Genomic DNA, 21,481 nt, shown 5'->3' on the forward strand with positions numbered 1-21,481 from the left:
GAGCTGACTGCTAAGTACTGAGTGAGAGATAAATAACTGAGGAAGATCCTGAAGGGTTTTAAAACATTTTGGAAGTGTAGAAGGGGGAACCCATGGAGGAGTTGTCAGCATCTTCTGAAATAACCTCGTAAAATGGGACTTTTTATTGATCAGTAATCAATATATAACTTTGAGTTCCACAGAAAATGTTTAAATTGCATTCATGTGCAGTAAAGCAATTAAGAAAGGTAGTAAATTATTTGATAAATAACTGTTGCTGCAATTAAGCAGACCTACAATAGCATCTGTACTCCTTTTTTAAATGACTTCTTTCATTGACACAAGAATTATAAAACTTTTTTTTTAATAAGGAATGAGCGATAGGATCGAGTCGTTAATGCCTTCATGCTTTCAGTATCTCCCTCATGCATCATGCCTATTCAGTAGGTTAAAAGTGAAAAATGAATAAAACCAAGTAAGGGACTTGGGAGTAAGTCTTTCATCTTTTAGATTACATTTTAAGACACACACACACCCACCCCAATTGGGGAGGGGACTGCTAGAGATTATCTGATTTTACACGATAGCCCAAATAGTTCAAATAAATTTTTACTTCTACTATGATCAATCTCAGAACAATTCATTGCAGAATAGAGATTTTGTGGCTGAGTTTTGCTTGCATCTGTGCGGAGTACAAGAGACAGAGAAGTGTCCTTTTATGTTCCGAGTCTGGTGCCCTTTCCTACTAAGTTAGTTTAATTGAGCTAATGAGCACTGTGAAAGGGATCTACTATGTATCAGTAAGTGATGGCAGCCAGGGACCTCACAGTAAGTCCTCCTTACATGTTTTGAACTGGTTATTCAGAGTAGACTGGATGGGGGACCTGCTTTACCTTTGTTGTGACACCAGGTGGATCCCTATAAGCAGAAGAGAGTCCTAAAAAGTTGTACTCTTCTGATATACTAATGCAAACAGCTGGCATTCCTGACTATTATTTTTAAATAAACTGTTATTTTAAGAGTGGTAATTCTGGGGAGTAAGACCGTCTAAATCTGTTCAACGAAATCCTTTTCTCTTGAACACTTCACCCCAAGCTTTTTCATTTTCCCTCACTGATTTGTAAACTATGCCTATTTATTTGATGTGTCTTCATATATGTATGTTTCCAGTGCTGAATTTAAGTATAGTTTTACCTAATTGTATTATAGGTGTTCCTCTGCATTCTTTGAGGAAGAAAGATCAGCATTAAAACAGAAACGGCAGAAAATAAGACTTTTGCAGCAGCGGAAAGTTGCAGATATTTCGCAGTTCAAAGATCTTCCAGAAGAAATTCCATTACCACTTGTAATAGGAACAAAAGTTACAGGTAATTTCTTAAAAACAAACAAACAAAAAAACCAGCCAAGTGTTTTGCAAAGATTTTAGTAAACCATAATATAGTTAGTGCATATAGATAAAATAAATTTAAAACATCAAAAATTGTATAGTTTTATTGTTAGCTCATTGAGAAGGTGCTTGTGAGGATTAGCTAGTATTTGTAAATCAGTGATACGGTGTTGAGGTGCAAACTTAGTATGGTTTATTATTTCTGCTGTTCAAATTGTAGAATTTTTTTTTTTTTATGTCTAGTATATCTAACAAATCTTGGAGAGAGAGATGCTTAAATGCAAAGAGCTGAGTGCTGTCTGAAAGTTTAAAATCTAACCTAATATAAAACTTGAGCTTTATTTTTCCATAAATGTAAAAATATCTGGTTTGAAGCAGATATACAATTGATATTGCAGTGTAGTTGGACATGTATACTAAACATGACATTGCCTTACTGAAAAAACTTACACATAACTGAGGAAGGAATATTGTTAAAAACATTCCACAAGTTTTGCCTAATTTTATAAAAACTTGAATTCCTCCATCCTGTCTGTGATCCAGATGCCTTTCACTTAAGCATGGTGTCTCCTACTCAAGCCATTACTGTTCATTGCTTTTTGCCTTCTTCAGCAACACTGCCCTTAATTCTTGCTGAAGAGCAGGCATGCACAACACTGCCTCTCCTCACTCTCCTAGAGCTGTATCCTTGAGCTGCGTTCCTCATTGTTTTTGCTAAATATGCAGTCATCAGTGGAAGTGATCAAAGAGAAATGGTATGCAAAATCATCCGGAAATTGACTTTTGCCTGCAAAATCTGTCTGTCAGAAGGTATTGGGTATTAAACAGTGTTTTATTTAGACATAAGTTTAGTGCTAAGGATTAGATTTGGGAAATACTTGACTTGCAAAGATAAATTTGACAAAAATTTGGGTAGTATTTCTCTTGCGTACAATTCTTTTTCTGCGTTTACTTTTTTTTTTCATTTAATTTGTGGGTTTTGTATATACATGTAAAGGGTTACTTGCAAAAGGTGTGTTAAGTCTATTTTTCTCAATGGTATCAGAACATTATAATGTCTGGTTTCTTCCTTTTTTTTTTCTTTTTTTTTTAAAGCACGTTTGCGAGGTGTCCATGATGGACTATTCACTGGACAAATAGATGCTGTAGACACTCTTAATGCTACGTACAGGGTGACTTTTGACAGGGCAGGTCTTGGAACACACACAGTCCCAGATTATGAAGTTCTTGTAAGTATTAATGACACATTCTTAAAACAGCTGTAATAAAAAATAAAATAAAATTTTAAAATCTCCAATTGTATGCTTTAATCAAAAAGAAGGAAATTCAAAATATTATATCCAGGTGGTATGGTCATAAAGTAGAAACAAGAATAACAGATGCATGGGAAATTCCAGGGGAACGAGCTTCTCTTGTTTATGGTTTTATAGAACAGGATAACCCTCTACGATAAAAACATAATGGCTCAGGCTGGAATAATTCACTAGACCTACTATTATGGGTTATTATAATAGCCTGAGTTTAATATGAAGAAATATAACGAGTAGCGTAAGATTCCAAAGAAAATTCTGCTATGGGATCCTGGCTGGATTTGCAGAAAATGTTCAGGAAAACCTGTCCCTTTGTAATTTGCCAAAGTCTGGAAAGGCCTCTGGTAGTTGCAAGCAAGTATTATGAGTTGATTGAACCTCATTTTAAAACTTCTTATGGTAATGAAGCTACCTGTGGGGATGTTGCTTTGGTCAAACAATTTGGGACTATTTCCTAGCTCAGGCTTTTGTACCAATTTATGAGCTCCAGAAATTGTTCCTGCCAAACAGTCTGACCTAGACTGCAGGCTTTTCAGAAGACCTCACTTTATTTTGTATCTTCTGTAGTGTTGAATCTACTACTAAGGGCCCATAATTTGTCTAAGAACAAGTCTCTGTCATGATCTGAGTTTGCAGCCTCTGCTGAACTCCTGTTCAGTCATGATTTGTCTGCAACTTGCCCATAGAATTTTTTTAAGTATTCTTCTTTTATTTTTAAGTATTCATCTTTATTTGATGTGATGCCATAACGCTTTGAAAACTCCAGCAATGGAATACGATTTTGAAGCTCCTGCTAGCCCAAAAGCAAAATGTTAATCTTTTAACGTTGTTGGGTTTGGAGCATGGATGGGCATGGCTAGTCCAGATTCCAGAAGTAAATGATGTATTCCAACAGGTGTGTAGAATTAATTAATCTGACAGCTGAAGTATATCCTTCCTTTTCTTGTCTTGCAGAGTAACGAGCCTCATGAAACCATGCCAATTGCTGCCTTTGGACAGAAACAACGGCCTTCAAGGTTCTTTATGACCCCTCCCCGATTGCCTTATACACCTTCACTCCAGTCTCCAATTACAGTAAGTTACTGTTTTCATGTAATATTAATCATCGAACTATTTTCTGATACATGTTGAAGTTGTTACGCTAAACAGTTTTTTTGAGATTAATTTTCTGAAGTTATTCGGCAAGATAAAAATTTTAGCAAATCCCTCTAAAAACAAGCTATTAAATGTTCTTTCTTGTATAGGACAGTGATCCTTTATTAGGACAATCGTCGTGGAAAAACAAAATTTCAGGCACAGATAGTGAAACACTAGGAGGCTTTCCAGTAGAATTTCTCATTCAAGTGGTAAGTCTTAACTGCAACTCTTAATTTTGTGTGTTGTCCTTTTGTGTTTATTCTGCCAATTCTGCAGTTAAATGACCTTCTTTTGATTTATGACACATATGATGATGTCCAAATTAACTTTTGAAAAGATGTTAATAATATTTGGTTTTATCCCTTCCCCTTCTTAATTTTCTCACTTGTCCATAAGCTTTGAAATATGCTGCTCTTCAGACCGCAGGAGGGGCTTATGTCTCCAAAAGTGTGTCTTATTTTTCCCAGCTCTACTACTTGATCTAAAAAAAAGATATTATTTCTACCTGCAAACTTTGTACTGTGCTAAGACTTTTTTTTTTTTTAATGTAAAATATACTTGCATTATGCAAAGAATATTTGCTGATGTGCATTATCGTATATTGTATAATATTGTATTTTATGCTATGTCCTACCCTTTTGGAGAAGAAAAGAAGCACTCTTTTCCCTGAAAGCAAACATACATGTTAGAGATAAGAAAACTCTTCTTTGTCTTCATCTTTATGAAATAATTCCTCAGTGATTTTTGTACACCAATTCAGAAAAGCACAGACGAGTAATGTTAGGAAGCTGAAATTCATTGAATATCAAAACTCATCAAACCAAGTTACTCTTCAGGATGATGGAAGAATGTAATTGCTCATGTTGGCTTAGCTTAATATCTGTGATTGAATTATTGAACGATGAAAGTTGTTTTGAACGTGCTAAAGGAGACTGGAATGATCTGTGTTTAAAATACTAAGAACTGAGAAATAATGTTGCTAAACGCTTCTCAAATTTTGAAGTGTATGTAATTGGTCAAAAGAATCAAGTTTGTGTCTGTAGCTCACATGAGACACTAATATTTTGGGCAATCAACAATGAATTTTATTTGACAGAATGATCTGTTTGGTTTTTTAGGGGAAACTTACTGTATTAAGCTGATTTTGAAAAAGGTGGTTTGGCATCTAGCTTAGCTAAGAAAATTTAAATAGATGTAGTTGCTGTAAGATTAATTTTGCTAAAAATTGAAATACACAAAAGATACGGTCTTTGCTTATGCTGCTAAACTGTATCTGCAGCTATCCTCCTTGAGTCGCTGAGTATGATCAATGAAACTGTGTAACTAAGTTGTATTGAGCTTTACAACTATTTAGTGTGTCAAGTTGATCTGCTTATGGTATTGTTTCTGTATTTTATATCTGAAAATGTGTGACTTCTCAGTCATGTTTGGTGGTATATTATTACTCGTTATAAGGAAGTCTGAGTTTTAAAAGTATAGGCCTCTTGCTTGTATTACAAATGGTGGCATTTTACAAATATACTGCATTCATATGTATTTTTGCTTGAAGACTGTCAAAAGATTTTGAACAAAATCAAGCCACAGATTTTTGGCATTTGTTTATGTGAGCATCTTAATACTTTATCCAGATTTTGATAATGATTTTTTAAGCCTCGTGATTCTTTAATTGAAGGACCATGCATTGCTTTTAAGCCTAGCATCTTAAGCATTTTAAGCCTCAACTTTTTTATTAGAAGTTTAAGGATGGCACTGGAATTTGGTGTTGTGAAATACATGAGACTGGTAAATACTGATCATTGATTGCACTGCTTTCACCAGTCCAGAGGTATTTTTATGTTAAAGGTGACCGCTAAAGATGTTCCAGCCTTTCTTATACACTGGTACAGTAAAAAGGTCAAAGCTCTCATTCTGATTTAATGCTGATTCAGGAAGTAAATGATCAGGAAATGTTTGATTCAAAGAAAAAAAATACTATTGCCAGGCAATTATTTATGATACCACGAATAAACAATTTCATGGGAAAACTTTATTTTGGACAAAACAGAAAAAATGCAGCACACTTCCTTGTATAAGGTTTCAACACAGCCCCTTAGTTCTCTTTTATGGGTTCTGAAATTAATTTAGAACAAAAGGAAGTGTAGCCAAAATCATGTGCAGACACTGACAACTAAATGTTGGGGATATTCTCTTCACGTATAACTTGCAGTTGTAAGCAAACATTAGGTCTTGTAACAACTACTTTAATCATAGTTCTACATTGGTGAGTCTTAGTTTTTCTAAATCGTTCTATTAATTTCTACGTGTTTACATTTTGGCATCAGAGACTGCTATTCTTTCTGTTTTTTACTGTGGACAAACATACACATACTAGGAGAAGAATGGCTCGAAAATTAACATGATATTAAGAATAAAGTCAACAAGAAACAACTAATAAATTTAAAAAGTAGTCTTTTATGCTTACATGCAATATGTAACGTATCCTTAAATATTTCATAGGCTATACTGCAGGTCAAAATTGATGGATTACATTCTTACATTCTAGTCAGTATTAAAATTTGGAGGATGTTTTTCCACACGCTCAGGTACAGCTTCCCCCTTCCCCCCCCGCCCCCTTCTTGTTTTGTTTTGGGGAAAAAAATTAGATTGGGAAGGAACCAATCTAGGACAAAACAGATTGTTTGCAGGGCTGCTGGATGTCCAGTAGAGGGAGTGTGTTAATGCAGCACGTTCAGAAAAGTGAATTGGTGTCTTCCTGATTGCTGTGGAGTCATCTTTTCAAATTAAATGCATGAGGAAAATTCTAAAAATGGATACTGGATTTTTGACAATTTTGTTCTTATGAAAATCTATGAAAATATTCTGTAGCAAGGTATTGCACACTTTACTTTGAAATGCTTGTGTTCTTATAAATACTCCTTTGACTAAAAATGAAATCCAAAGTACAAGTCTAAACATACTGGTTGGGTTGTTCGTTCATCTCTTTTAATGTGGAAAAACATTGTTCTAAAACCTCATTTCCAGTTTAATGGAACTATAAACTATAACAGTAAACAAGACAAGTTATGCTGAAACTAGAGCTGTCAGGCAAGAATTTCTCAAGGAAAATAGGGCTGAACTGAGTTAAAGCATTCACTGATGATACTAGCAAATGAAAATGGAAGTCTATTCAATAAAATGTACCAATGAGAGAAAGTTCGTAGACATCATAGATACAGTGAAAGGTCAGAGTTTCTTGTAGAAAGAATCAGATTATCTTGATCACTGGAGTATATCTGGGAATAGGATGAATATAACATAAAATCCAAGCTCATGAACTGCAGAACTAGGGCCTTGCATCCTCAAATATGTCTGGACATCAAAGTAGAAGTTAAGCACCAAATACCTTGCAAGTTTTGGGCACAAATAATACATTCTGCATTAAGTTGGGGACTGACCAGCTTCATCAAGGAGGAGGACGGAGATGTGCTAGGCAGTTGCCGGATGGTGATGACAGCAGGGCTTGACGAGTAACTTTTTGGCAGCAGTGGCAGATGGCGTACAATGCTTTCCTTCCTCCCAGGTGTTTTTTTGCCAACACGAGCATTTGTGTGGTGTTTTAGAAACTAGATCAGAGAGATAATCCAGCTCATAAGTAACAATTTTAAAACTTTTTTTCTTGCCTTTTCTGAATTTATCGTTTGTCATTATTGGTTCCCTGATTGGGTTCTTCATGTAGCCGCAAAAATGCAAGTGCTGGCTCAGCACAGGCGTTGGGGGACAGCACAAGGACAGAAACGAGCAGCTAGAATTGGAAGAGCGATAACCTACGCAGTGTTGCCTCTGTGCATCTGACCATGGCTTGCCATCCATTCATAAGATGCATCTGGGAAAGTATTTGGGGTAGAAAGAGAGAAGTTTTGATGCCGTTTTACAGGTCTGGTTTACAGGTCTGTCGTTTGGAATACTGGTACAGGCTTCCTGTTGCTCACGTGCAGGAAAGATGACAGTGAATGCAAAAAAGATACAGAAAGGGCCACAAAAGTTTAGGAGATCAAGAGCCTTTTATGTGAGAGGAGACTGGAAAGGCTTGCGTTGTGATTAGTCTAGTGAAAGAAGAGTGGAGAAGAAACACATTCCTGTCTGTGAATCAACAGGGATGAATACAAGGAGGGAGAGCCTATATTTAGCTGAAAAAAAGCTTTGGCAGAGCAAATTGCTAGGTAGTGAACAAGGATGCGTTTAACATGGAAATTCCAAGAAGATTCCTAATTAGCTGAAAGAGGTCCTGGAACAATTTTCTCTTAGGATTTGTGAGGGCAAGAAACCTGGCTGCTTTAAGACTGAACTTGAAAATCAACAAAGGAGATTATATATAAAGCAGATGTATGTTGAACTAGGAGTTCCTGTTTCTCCCAGTCCCATGTTGCACTACTAGGATGCAGTTAACCCCTCTGCAATTTATAAAACCTGAAATCTTGGCTCTGCTTCCATCAGTAATAAAACTGTTGCTGGTTGTAGCGGGGCTAGGATTTCTCCTGGGGCCCTAGAGAGTGTGAATAGTTTTAGGAGTGATGTGTGTGTTGAGAGCACTCCCAGTGATTTCCACTTCAGCCTGCTAGGTCCCAAGGGCAGCAGACGCAGGGTATTCCCATTATGAAAGACGGACATCGAAAGCCCAGCGTTGTTCTGTATAAAATAGATCTAATCTCTATACCAGGCTTTACTGCAGGAGTATACACAAAGGGCTGGTGCTCGACTGAGGGCACAGCTGAGAACTGTGAGAAAAAAGGTATGGTAAGGTGAGTGATATTAATTGTGGTACATGATGATAACGCTCTTCGCTTTCCTTCAGGCTGCAAATAAAGAAGATTCTTCAGCCTCTAGCTAGCCATAAATTATATTAGTCTTCCTATAGGGAATTTCGGCTGATGGATTTTTATCATTCTCCAATCTAGGGCCCTTGAAAATGCTTTAAAAATCTCTAGAAAATCCATCATTTAATTTTAATTAATTTTTATTTCTGCATCTTAACTTGATGAACAACTGAGAAATGCATTTTAAAATTATGAAAGAAACACACATTTTATTATCTTTAATTTCTATGGCATTTCAAAACTGCTTAAGAACCTATTCCTTCTAAAAATAGTTCCTTTGTTTTAGACCAGGTTATCGAAAATCCTTATGATCAAGAAGGAACACATCAAACAACTGAGAGAGATGAATACAGAAGCAGAAAAGCTGGTGAGAATGTTGTCTTTTCAGTTCTTAAAACAGGATATGCTTTAACAGCTAATGCAAATAGATACAATTAAAACTAGAGTCTAGATAAAAATCTTTATTTTATCACTTTCTATAATGTGAATTTATTTTTTTTTAAAGACAAGTTAGAGGGGTCAGTTGTTCTAAATACGATTCTTCTTTGAAAGTGTTATGCTTTGCAAACTGATTAACGTTAACATCGGAATAGCATATGTCAATTGACACGTAAAGTAAGGAAATACTATGTACTTTGAGAATCTTGTGTACAAGTTTATATGGTAAGACATTCATCATAATTTTATTTTGCGGATGTTAGGTACTTATTTATTTAGCTTTCTGCCTAAAACAATAACTCAGTTCAGAGATTTTCTATATAAAGCTTTGAGTGCCCTTGACCGGCATTTAAAATTACAATACCAGAGCAGCTACAGCATAATTAGCAGCAGCAGAATAGTTTTTCTTGCTGGGCTTTATCTAATCATCAGTCAGTAAATCAAAATGATAAGAATGCCTCTGCTGCCACCCATGGCTATCAATCAGCTTGAAAGTGGAAAGCTATCAGTCTCAACCTTCTGCTAGTGTGTATTCAGACAGTTGTCTCTACAACATACAGACAGAAGGCTAAAGGTTTGTGGAGAGGAAGACTAGTCCTTTTTATTTGTTGAAACCAAAAATGCTGATTTTTTTTTTTTTCATGTAAAATATTTGAATGTTGAAGGATTTGATTTATTGTGTTAAGATTTCCCTCTTTGTCCCTTCAGTGATCATATGCGCATGTACATTCTGTTATTCTGGTTCCTACTGCCCCATCCCTATGTCTCTGTAATTTTCTTCTTTTGTGCTGTGATGCCACTCTTCAAAACCTTATCATTTCAGTTACTACATTATTTTTTCCTGTGCGTCAAATGTTTTGTCTTTTAATTTTGCATATTAATAATGAAAATAGATGCAAAAAGAAGCAAGATTAAAACATACCATTGCAACCTGTAACTCTGATACTGAAATATTACCAACTCTTCTTAAAACAAACTAAAAAACTTTTTGTTTTTACTGAGATATTATTATTTTGCATAGATAAGGAAACCCATAGGAATGACAGTAGCCTTCCTCTGAGAAGAATCCAGATATGAACATGTCACTCGGCTATTAAGTCATAAATTACCTGTATTGTGGAATAAGGATATCAAGGAAAATAACAAAATTGAGGAGCAAAGAGGCAACAGGGAAGAAGGGGATCTAGAAATAAATCTTAAATTTGGTATATTTTAGCTCAGTTGTAGCCTAGATAAGGACTTTGAGATGCTGTTGAAATTCTTCCCTTGAGCTGTTGCCTTTGTAAACCAGCAATCATAAAGCAACCTCCGTTACTATTCAAGGCTGTCCTGATAAAAATAGAGGACGTGATACCTTTCTGTTGGGCCATATTCTTAGCCTGTCTTCTAATCCTATTTGTCCCTTGGCAATCCCATCTATGTTTGTGTTGCTGAGTATATGTTGTTTCTCCTTTAAAATGTATTTTCTTTGAACAAGAATCTTTTTCCGGCACCAATCCACGTGCAAGTCAATAACGTACCTGAATATGAATAAAATAGAATCCTTTGAGTTCATTCAGGTATAGTTCAATTGTCAGACTTTGACAATAATTCATACAATTGTGATTTGATAATCGTTAGAGTAACACCACTGTTTGGTTTAAAGCAACCCTTTTATGGAGACTTTTAATGACTGATCCAATAGAGACATAAACGGAACTGACCAAAATCAGAACTGGTACTGAATGTAGTCCATTATTATCTGGCAATAATAATAAATTTACATGAGGCAGGGGATGCCTTCAGAGGACCTATTAATACATACAACTGCACATTTTCTATTTCCTTTTTCTGAAAGGACAGCTTACAAATAGTTAAGCATCTTGACATCACTATACTGGTCTTGGTTGCAGGCTATAAACCATGTATGTAAAACAGTAAACACTTTTCTGATAGACATTTGGATAAACAAATCTAAATAAAAAGGATAGCTAGTTCATTTTTTCACTTGACCTGCAATAAAGACAAGGTAAAGGTGATGCTGGTCCTTCCAGAGAAGCGTGCAGATGCTCAGTGACAGAGATGTTATCTGCTTCCATCTACTGAAAGGCATCCATCTTCTGTCTGCCAGTTCAGCTGTTTGTCAGCGTTTCCAGATCTTGGATTGCTCCCGGATCAGTAATAGTGCTGGTGCTGAGAAATATTTACTTCATCGTCACTAGCATAGAATGCCCTTAGCCTTTCCTCTCTGATGGGGAATTCACAACTGTCTGTGGCTTTCACAGCTAACCTGGATTAGTCTGCTCTAGAGGGGCCGGTCACTGAAGAAGGTCTGCAAGTTACAATTTTTTTCCTTACATTCCAGAGCTGCAGGAAGTATGTCAAATTCATGCTGGTTTCCAGTTTGCTCTTAGGTGAATTCTGAAGTTATGGTGTTAGTTTAAAGCCCTATTAATTTGGTATTCAGACTTGTAAATCCCTGGAGATCATTTCAGTGATTAATGGGGAACTTTGAACTGAACTGATAACTGAAACCTTGACTTTGAGGTTTTTGACCTGGATCCTCCTGATGAAGGCTCTTGACTTTGCAGCTTACTTTTTCTCATGGTATAAAATCTATAGCTACAGGTTTGATTGTATGAGGTACCTGTATCTCGGACTTGCGGCTGAGAAGCAGTGGAAGTACATCCAGCTTGTCTTGCAGGAGGCCATTTGTGGAGGAAATTTTATAATATATTGTATGTTTTGTTTCAGTTTCGTAAATATCACCCAAACAGTGTTGAGACACATTCTGAAAACAGCATGAGAAAAAAGTACTGTATTCTGGTATTTATTTTTTGTGGAAAATTGTGCTTACCTAAAATACAGTACCAAACATAAGCTCTAGTAACTTTCTTTTTTGGCAGAACTGTTAGCTGTAGCAGAAGGTACGTAGCACTGAGTCATCCTCAAGTGACCACTAACTATCTAGACAAGTGCGCCTCCCATCCTGCAGCAGAGGCGGTCCTGGCCATATTGTCCTATACTGTTCTACTGACAGGATAGTTTTCTGTTCATACGGTAGAGAGAAGCCATACCCAACTGCTGGAGAACTAAGCAGGTCAGACCACAATCTGTGGTGGTAAATGCTACTAGGACGTGACTATCATAGCACTTTATGAAGAGAACAAAAGCATGGTAGTTACGACACAGTTGTCACTTCGAGTTTTAAATAGTGATACTAGACTTTAATATTTTGTATGTTAACATTTTTCTGTTAAACACTGGGATTTCAAATATCTCAGTATTATTTTCAAGTGAAAACTCCTTTTGATGAGTTCAAAAGATCTACATGTACAGTATTGCATTAACTTTAATATGCTTTGTCTTTTCCACAGAAATCCTATTCTATGCCAATAGGCATTGAGTTTCAGAGGAGATACGCAACTATTGTTCTAGATCTAGAACAACTAAACAAAGACTTAAATAAAGTTTTGCATAAGGTTCAACAGTATTGTTATGAGGTAAGATTTTGCTGGAATCTGTACGTGCTTGTTGGTTTTGCTTAACCCAAGTACCAAAAAAAAAATAGAATTTCCTGGGAATAGGGCGTAGGTGGGGATCACTTTGAAATGAAACTAGTGGTAGCTGTATTGGATTCCTTCTCTGTCTCTGCCTTTGTCCGTCTGTCTCTTTCAACAGAACGCAGACACTTTTGCTGATGCCAGTGGCCAGTTTTGAAATAGACATACATGGACATAAACGAAGAAAAAATACTGTGTACTATATGCCTGTGAACCGTCTTGGAAGTCATTTGTCATTTCACACATACACCAAATGCAAAGGAGGTCCTTATTCTTAATTTCTCTTCATTTCATCTGTGCAGCTTGCTCCTGACCAAGGCCTCCAGCCTGCCGACCAACCGACAGATCTGAGGCGTAGGTGTGAAGAGGAGGCTCAGGAGATCGTCAGGCAAGCAAATTCCTCGACAACAGGAGAGCTTTGTGTTGAGAGTGAAAATTTAACTGATCTTATTTCTAGACTTACAGCAATATTACTGCAAATTAAGGTAAAATGTTGGCAAAAAATAGTTTGTCCCATAAAATACGTAGTATTAAAGCTCTGTCAGTTTCTTTGTGCCGAACCCTGAGAACTTTTTTTATTTTCTTCTCCTACAGTGTCTAGCAGAAGGAGGTGACCTGAATTCCTTTGAATTTAAATCACTAACAGATTCATTAAATGACATTAAGAATTCAATAGACTCCTCAAATATCAGGTATTACTTTTTGAGTGTTTAATTCTTAATTACACATTTTGTGCCAGCAAGCAATTCTTACTGTATTTTAGAGGTGAACATTGATTATAATTAAGGGGTTTAATTTTGTAACTTTTACTTATAGAAATGGTCCCATTTAAAACCTATCAGTGAAGTAACCTGATTTAAAAAAAAAAAAATAAAAAGAATAAGAATAAGAAGAAAGTGCTAAATTGATGCAGCAACAACTAGACTTTCTTGCTTTTCAGTCATTTATGACAACTAATAAGTTCTTTTAGAACATTTTCAGACTTTGAAATCCCACTAGTAAATATAAGTTTTTTTTAAACCACAGAACAGTACAATTTCAGTATTCTTTTTGCATAGTTACTCAACCTCTTGTCTGTAAATATCAAAAGCTGGCATATGAGACAATTATAGCTTCTGACCAGCTTCCATTAGCAATATTTTACACGAAGAAACAGAACAGCAGCCATACTGTGCCAGATCAAAGGCCCATCTAGTCTAGATGGGCCATTTTTCAACAGTTGTCACAAGCAGGTGCCTGAGGAAGCGTTATAAAAATAGCAAGAATGTGGTGATACTTGTCTGGAGTACACTGCAGCCTCCAGCAACTTGTCACCAGGATTTTTTTTATACTTATAATGCTGCTAAATTACATAATTTAGAAAATATACCTAAATGCTAAGTATTTCCTTATACCCTCCATACTCGTATTGCTACATAATAATGGGAGGCTGCACACGTGAATTTTTTTTTCTTTTCTTTTTTTTCAAAAATAGTAGAATGGTCTTTTGACTTAAAATAATTATTGAGAAATGCCGGTTTATAGCATTTTTCATTGGTAAAAACAAAAATAAACCCCAAACATTAGTGAAACTTCTCTATAATCAACACTGCAAATTGCACATTGGAATGGATTCAACTAAAGGTTGACGTACAACTGCGAAGAAGGCGATGATGTTTCCATTTCACTCTACTTATTTCGGGCATTTTAGCATCTCTTTGTAATATTTTTATTTCATTAACTCTGGTCATGTTCAAGTCTTCTTTAAAGTACCCAAGTCAGTAACTCTTGATTTCATGCAGCTGTTTGTGCAAAAGCTGTTTTCACATACGTCTCTATCAGGTTGCATTAGTATGTACTGCTCTCTGATTCATCTGAATTTTGTATTGGCTATGTTCATACCTTGACTTTCACTGTAGAAATATTCAGACACAACTCTTAAATATGGGGTTTAACACTTTTTTTTTTTCTTCTTCTTCTTTTCTTCCTGCAGTTGTTTTCAGAATAACGTTGAGATCCATGTTGCACATATTCAGAGTGGTCTGAGCCAGATGGGAAATTTACACGCTTTTGCAGCTAACAACACCAACAGAGACTGAAAATTTTCTTTCAAGTGTACAGCAAGTAGTTCTGGAAAATCCTCTTCCTTTATATAGGCTTCACCAAATATCCTAACTGCCAGAAGACAAGGGAAAAGAAAACCTCTCAGAAAGGACCTTTTTAAATATATGATATCTGCTTCTTAAGAAAACCAGCATTACTGGCCAGCGTTACATTAGATTTCTCCATTTGTTATTCACATACAGTAGTTTTGCTAACTGGTAATCTCTTAGTAATTGCATTTATTATAATAAACTTGAAAACGTACTTTCACATAATTTGAACTCGGTTTTTAAAAGTTCAGATGAGTTCTGCACACCTCTTGCTGTGGGCTCCCCTGGTACGTTAGAAGCGACGAAGAGGAAATGGCTCCAATTAGTAGCCACATGGCAAGTCTTTGTCATGTAGAGCTACGCTTCTCTGTAGGTACCGAGAGCTGCCATTTCAGCCTTCGGGTAGCCCGGTGCCGAGGCAGGCTGGGTGTTGCTGATGTGAAGAAGCAGCAGCAGGATACGGACAGCCAACAGAAGCTGTAAACGTGAGGATGTTGGGCAGGTCTATCGATCAGTCAATGTCGTGTTGGAACTGTTAATTTATCGTAACTTATAGAAGGAGTCTAATGAAGGAATATAAAAATGTAACTGGTAACTTTCCAGAAAGAGATTGGTTATGGCTTTTCCCCCTCACACGGGGCAAAAGAAGTGCTTTAGTTGGTATTTTATATAAATGACTGGTTAAACATACTGTTTTTCCAAATTTTTTTGTTTGTTTTGCACAACTTTTAAATTAGATTACTGGTTATCCAACAATACCCAAAATATATAAATATGAAGATTTTTATAATTAAGGATAACCAGTGAGGCAAACTGCAAAAATAAAAAGTGACATCCTGCCTATGAGTACCTTTTGGAATGTTAATCTTGTAAAAAGTGTGTATTGGTTTGTTTAAATAGTCTTGTAAAGCTTCTGTGTAATGAATTGTTTCCAGATATGGATTTTCAGAGATAGCTGTAGAGATGGTTTTGATTCTTTTAGATGCCTCATTAAATGAGGTCTTTTATATGTTAATGTATAAAGAATATGTAAACAGGATTATTTTCAATTTTAAAATTTTGTATAGTTTAAAGATGCTTCTGTATTCTGTGTTGGTATTGTGCCACTGCAAAACTTTAGTGCAGAGTTTATATTTAGCTAAACTTGTTCTGTTAATTAAGAGAAATGCATAAATCTTTTATTCTCAATGAAATTTGTAACTCTGAATAAATTGACCTATGAGAGTTGATATATTTCACAAAAATGCAAACTTTTTTGCAGATGGTCTCAGGTCATTTTTTTTAAGAGACGTTAATTTTGCTGCTGAAAATGAAATGTTCTGAGGACAAGGTGAGTAGCTGTTTTAAACGGCATTTAGGAACTTTACAAGGGATATTACAAAATAATGCTGAGCACTCATTTTGCTGAGCTACCCATGAAAATTTACCTCTCCTAACACAATAGAACATTGTAGTGGTCCCTGCAATTACTTTTGTAATTACGTCACCCGTTATTTTGTGGTGTTACCATCCGTTTGGTAAAGACGACAGGAAGGTCCTCTCCCACCACCCTTTTCATCTCAACAGAGAAAGGTGCCAAAGCCGAACTCCAGGCAGGTAGGTTTTGTCTGACAGTAACCAACGTGATCTACAGCTAACTCAGGAAAAAGGAACCGGCCCCTTGCTCTGTACTTACACCCCTCTCCTTGGCGTCTGCCGCTGGTAAAACCCGCCAGCGTGCCGGTTCAGGGAGCTGCGCTGCTGAGGAACAGCTCACCTTTCTGGTCGAGTTTTCTGCCTGCGTAAGGCACTGAACTCGCTCGCTGCCGGGGCCGCTGGGCGCCGGTGCGAGCAGGCGCGGAGGCTAACTTAGCCCTAAGCACCCCAGGCTGCGGGAGAGAGAAGCTGTAGGCGCTGGTAGATACCGCTGCCAAGAATGGTGTTCAGCAAAGAGGATTTGGGAACCTGCTTTTCCCGACAAACTCATTTCTTATTGGATACAGAATACATGGTAATAGCCACCAAACTCCAATCTGAACCCTGATTCCGTAGGTATGGTGTTTTTTACGTGTGGATTCTTAGGTGTGCTCTTTCCAACGTGTTTTGTGTTGAAATGGGTTTTTTCATCATTGCAGGGTAATGTAACGCAATAGGAAGATACATAATCTGTGATAAAAGTATCGGTGTACTTTCACGCGTCCTTTGGCCAAGACGCACAGGTTATGTGCACGTACACGCCGCTTCTCTTCCAGAGGCTGCCTTTCCCCTCGATTACTGATCTCTTGGGTCAGAGCTAATGTTGTTGAGTTATAGTGAAATACAGTAACTAGGATGAGTAAAACTAGTAACTATTACTGGTACAGTAAATACAACTGTTTCTGCTAAACGTGGCCTCGTGTGGTAGGAATCTCAAGAATTCACAACAGCTACTGTAGCTCAGGTCTGCAGGAGCCGAACAGGCTCGTTGGGCTTCTTACAGTCGGTAGAAGTGAATTCACCCTGCGCCCCAAGAAACGATCGTCTCGTTTTCCGTCTCCTGCTGTAAGTACTTCTCTTCTGGGGTCTTCCCGACCCCTGACGTAACGGCTCCCGAGGCGCCCAAGTCCACTTGGGGCGGATGGCGCCTGATGGTGGTTGGTTGTTTTTTGCTTCATGTTTTTTTTTCAAGGACAGCTCTGTTTTCTTGGAGGGAGAACGTTAACTGGCAATCCTGCCACGCCGCTTAGCCTCACAAGCTTGCCGTTCAACCACGCTTCGGTTCGCCCACATCTTGCAAGCGCAGGTATGTTACGGGGCGACACCGAGGGGTTCTGTGCGTTGGCAACCTCATTCCGTGGGGCACGATTCCTGATGGAGGGTGTTTCTGCCACCGGTGCGCGGGCCTCTGCAAGGCTCTGAAGCGCAGCTCTGTAGGCAGGAGGAATTGCCCTTATCCTCCAAACGCATATATTGTAATATATCCTGCCTTAATAAATGGAGTGAATTACAGGAGAGGCTTCTGTTACCACTAATTTTGAAGTTCAGAAATGTTCTCAGTGCAGAGCCAGTCAGCCCACTACCCATCACGTACAACACTTCTGTGTAGTCCCTAGTATTCAAATTTAAAGCTTAAAGCGCCTTTACAGTGTTCACAAAATACTCCTATTTTTCTGTAGTTTAACCTCGGCTTAAGTGCCAGAGTTGACGCTTTCGTGTGAGCAAGACAACTGTTTGGGTTTTGTATCACTTAGGCTATAAATGCGCGTTTTCGTCCAGGGACCGGGGTGGTTGTTTAGAGCAGATCTAAAGCAAATACTGACGGAGACGGTTTAAGGCCGTTTTGTAACCTGTCCTTTAGGCCCCTTAGGTCTCTCACTCACACCCGAACCAGGGCCGTGGCTCTCCAGGACCGAGGAAGAGAACCTGCAGCTGGGATATCCACCACCTCTGCTCCCTACCCTGCGTCCGCCAAGGTAAGAGACCCTCTCCCCGCCCCAGGTACACACACAAGTAGAGCAAAAATGTAAACCTTTATTTTTTTTTTTTTTTCCCCCTCAGTCAAAAAATCCCGACAGACCATCCCACTCTTCTGCTTTTCTAAGACCAGCCCCCACCCCCAAAACACGGTGGAAATTGGTTAGCTCTTCGGCTGAAGGTGGTTAAATAGAAATACAGAACACGCTAATGGAAATCTTTAAATACAGTGTAAAAAAGATGCCCTCAGCGGCTGGAGCTGACCCGTTATCTTCCTTAAATAAATAGGTAAAATCAGTTAGTACCGGATAAAGTGCATCAGTGGCAGAGCAGGGCTGGGGCAGGGCGGTACGCGGCTGCTCCCCGCCGAGCAGCGCACGCAGGGCCGCCTCTGCGGGGGCAGGGGGCTCCGCACCCCGGCCAGGGGCTGCAGGCCGAACCCCCCGCCCCAGGGCCGGGGCGGCTCTCAGAGGGCTCGGAAGGCGCCGAGGGCGTTCTCCTCCCACTCCGAGCCCGACTCCGAGTAGCCGCTGGTGTCCTCGGCGTCCGACACGGGCGAGTACTGCCCGCAGAAGGCGCGGGCCGGCGGGTAGGGGCCGGCCGCGCTCCCCAGGGCCGCCGGCGGCCCCGCGAAGGAGGCGGCCTCGGCCCCGCCGGGCGGGCAGCCCTCGAAGCCGGGCCCGGGGGGGAAGGCGGCGGCGGGCGGCCACTCGTAGGGGGCCGCGCCCTCCTCCTTGCCCTGGGCGACCTGGGCCAGGCCGGAGAGGGCGTAGCGGGGCCGCTCCGGGGCGCGCAGGGCGGCGAAGCGGGGCGGCCGCGGGTAGCCCGGCGGCGGCGGCTGGCCGGGGCCGGGGCCGGGGCGGGGCGGTCCCCGCTGGCGGCGGGACTTGGCTCGCCGGTTCTGGAACCAGACCTGGGGAGAGAGGGCGGCGGTGAGGGCGGCCCCGGGCGGGGCGGGCCGGGGCGGGGCGGGGCGGCCGGCGCCCCTCACCTGGATGCGGGACTCGGGGATCTGCGTGGCGTCGGCCAGCTTCTCCCGCAGGTAGATGTCGGGGTACATGGTGTCCTGGAAGACCAGCTCCAGCGTCTCCAGCTGCGCCGCCGTGAAGCTGGTCCGCTTCCGACGCTGCGAGGCCGCCGGCGCCCCCTCCGACGGCTCCGCCGAGGGAAGCGCCCTGAGGGCGGGCGAGGCCGGGCCGGGCCCGCCGCCGCCCCCCGCCCACCTGCCCGCGGGGAAGGCGGGCGGCTCCGCCGGGGGCTCCCCGAAGCGCAGAGCGGCCATGGCAGCGGGCGAGGAGGGGGCCCGGGCCCTCCCGCCGCCCTTTATAGCCGGGGAGGGGGCTCGGCGGGGGCGGGGTGGGGCGGGAGGCGGCCCGGCCCCGCGGGGAAGGTGGGCGCGGAGGGCCGGGCCCCCCGCCGCGCCCCTGGCCCCGCACCCCAGGGCTGCCGGCGGGGGGCCGCTCGGGCCTCCCCTGCCCTCCGCAGCCCGGGGGCCTCGGCGCCGGCCGGGGCACGGCGGCCCCACGCGTGCCCGACGGGGCGGGCGGCGGCTGGCGGGCCCCCTCCCCCCCCCCCCCCCCCCCCCCCCGAAACACGGGCAGCAAGGGGGGAGCGGAGCGGGGTTTGCATCCCCTTCTGCGGGCACGCGGCGCGGTGGCGGCTGTGTGTTTCCGATGCAGCCCCTGGGCCGACGCGGTCACGGAGTTGGCTGCCTCCCGCTGCTGGCGCGGAGGCGGGTGTTCCCCAGCAGCCGCCCGCCGTGGCGAGCGGGGGCTCTGGCGTCGCGTGAGGCTCAAAGTAAGCAACAGTTCTCTCTTCCCGAGGCCGCGGCTGCCCTGTTTGCGGTGCCCCGGGTACGGCCTCCTGCTGCCGCTGCTGCAACGACATCTCTTTTCTTTTTAAGATGCAAGTGAAACGCACCTGGACAGCCCCGGCAGCTCAGACGGCGCAGAGGCAGGCGCTGGTGTCATCGCCTTTTCCACCCGCTTGCTAATGCCCGCGTACTGCCGCCCGCACAGCCCGGGCGCTTCTGCCGTAACTGGTTCCCAGCTGGAGGGGTCTCGCGCTGAAGCCTGGCCGGCGCGCTCCAACAGGCAACGCCTGACCCTCGCCGAGGCGCGTTGAAAAGGGTTTGCCCTCACAGGGCTGCCCGCTATGAAAGAACGGCGTTTTGATTGTTAAAAGCCATTTTTGAGAGTTTTATTCCTAAAGCATTTCTACCTTTCTGCTTTTACACGTGCAGTGGTTCGGGTGCTTTCGTTAATGAAGTTTCCGCGTTGTTTGTTCCCAGAACCACGGCCTGTAGTCTGTGGACGGCAGTCAGAACCATGAGACTTGTACAGGGATCTCAGTTAGCTGTGTAACGAGAGGGCACGGTGGTGAGAAAGGGCCCAGGTGAGTGGTGATCCAGAAAGCACGGACAGCATTATTTTAGGTTTTCAATAAAAGACTCGGGGAGGCCTGAATTACTCTGCAGGTTCTGTGCAGATTTAGAAGATGCCACGGGTGGCACCAAAAGGGAATTACTCTATATTGCATTTACATCATGAATGTTTTACTCTATTTTACGTCAAATAACATTTGCTGGAAAACCTAAGTAGAGGTTTCTTTCCTGCATAACACGGAATAGAGATGTGACATCCTTTAGATTTCTGAAGGATTTAATCCTGCTTTGAATTATGCCTTTATAGGGATACTGACGTTTTGGTTAAGGTGGGTTAAGCACGCCAGACAGAGCAGCTGTTTCAGGGAAATGTGTTTTTTCACACAGGTAGATGTGTTTTTCTTTCAGCAGCAGCAGCCCAGGCTCAAGTAGCGGCTGGCACCGCAGGCCCCCCGCTGTTCACCCCCACCCGCTGCGTTCCCTTTAGCTGAGCGGGGTGCTAAGCCGTACGCGGGTCCACGCAGCGTGGGCAGGGAACTAATCCAAGTTACGTCAACTGTACAGTAACAGCAAGGGTTTTTTTAATCCAGGTCTGGGATTCCCCGCCCGCGGGTCACCAGCCGCCCCTGGGACGGCCGTACAAGCGAGAGGGCACTGCCAGGTGGAGCAGGAGGGGAATAAGGGGATCACATCTGGGGGTGCTTCTAGGACTGCCGCCGCCTGGGTCTGATGCTGAGCTAGAAGAGGACAAAACTGAGACAGGTGCTTTTCAGTGTCAGACTTCCCATTCAGACGACTACTTTATCAATGTGTGTTGAATACATACTCAGGAAAGAGGAGTACTGGGAGCTAATAGACCTATTCCCAACTCATAAATCTGGAAATGGG

At 41.6% G+C, this 21,481-nt stretch overlaps 2 protein-coding genes and 1 long non-coding RNA gene across 11 annotated transcripts in view; 2 read left to right on the forward strand and 1 right to left on the reverse strand.

Annotated features, from left to right (window-relative positions):
• The window catches only part of LIN9 (lin-9 DREAM MuvB core complex component), a 39,561-nt gene extending 23,523 nt beyond the window's left edge, over positions 1-16,038 (forward strand). For all 7 annotated transcript variants that reach the window (XM_087776563.1, XM_087776564.1, XM_087776565.1 and 4 more), the window contains 9 exons: positions 1,189-1,346; positions 2,462-2,595; positions 3,631-3,750; positions 3,921-4,022; positions 8,953-9,033; positions 12,461-12,586; positions 12,949-13,131; positions 13,241-13,338; positions 14,619-16,038. In XM_087776563.1, the coding sequence (XP_087632689.1) occupies positions 1,189-1,346; positions 2,462-2,595; positions 3,631-3,750; positions 3,921-4,022; positions 8,953-9,033; positions 12,461-12,586; positions 12,949-13,131; positions 13,241-13,338; positions 14,619-14,724 (1,108 nt within the window). In that variant the 3' untranslated portion in view covers positions 14,725-16,038. The remainder of the gene's footprint in view (positions 1-1,188; positions 1,347-2,461; positions 2,596-3,630; positions 3,751-3,920; positions 4,023-8,952; positions 9,034-12,460; positions 12,587-12,948; positions 13,132-13,240; positions 13,339-14,618) is intronic.
• Positions 16,039-16,045: 7 nt separating this feature from the next.
• On the forward strand, positions 16,046-18,395 carry LOC148053181 (uncharacterized). Of its 3 annotated transcripts, XR_015708744.1 has the most exons (4): positions 16,046-17,298; positions 17,426-17,539; positions 18,095-18,209; positions 18,295-18,340. It is a non-coding gene; the product is annotated as an uncharacterized LOC148053181 (long non-coding RNA). The 3 variants fall into 3 exon arrangements; XR_015708743.1 differs by having other exon boundaries at positions 18,095-18,395; XR_015708745.1 differs by having other exon boundaries at positions 17,431-17,539; positions 18,095-18,395.
• Positions 18,396-18,538: 143 nt separating this feature from the next.
• Positions 18,539-19,492, reverse strand: MIXL1 (Mix paired-like homeobox). Its single transcript, XM_087776571.1, has 2 exons — positions 19,202-19,492; positions 18,539-19,123 (listed from the first exon to the last, which is right to left on the reverse strand). Exons 1-2 carry the CDS (start codon positions 19,490-19,492, stop codon positions 18,677-18,679), a joined length of 738 nt encoding a protein of 245 aa, XP_087632697.1. The 3' UTR covers positions 18,539-18,676.
• Between the last annotated feature and the right edge of the window lie 1,989 nt (positions 19,493-21,481).

This window comes from Nipponia nippon, unplaced genomic scaffold, assembly GCF_047370975.1.
Source record: "Nipponia nippon isolate SJK-2023a ecotype South Korea unplaced genomic scaffold, ASM4737097v1 scaffold_4, whole genome shotgun sequence".
NCBI lineage: Eukaryota > Metazoa > Chordata > Aves > Pelecaniformes > Threskiornithidae > Nipponia > Nipponia nippon.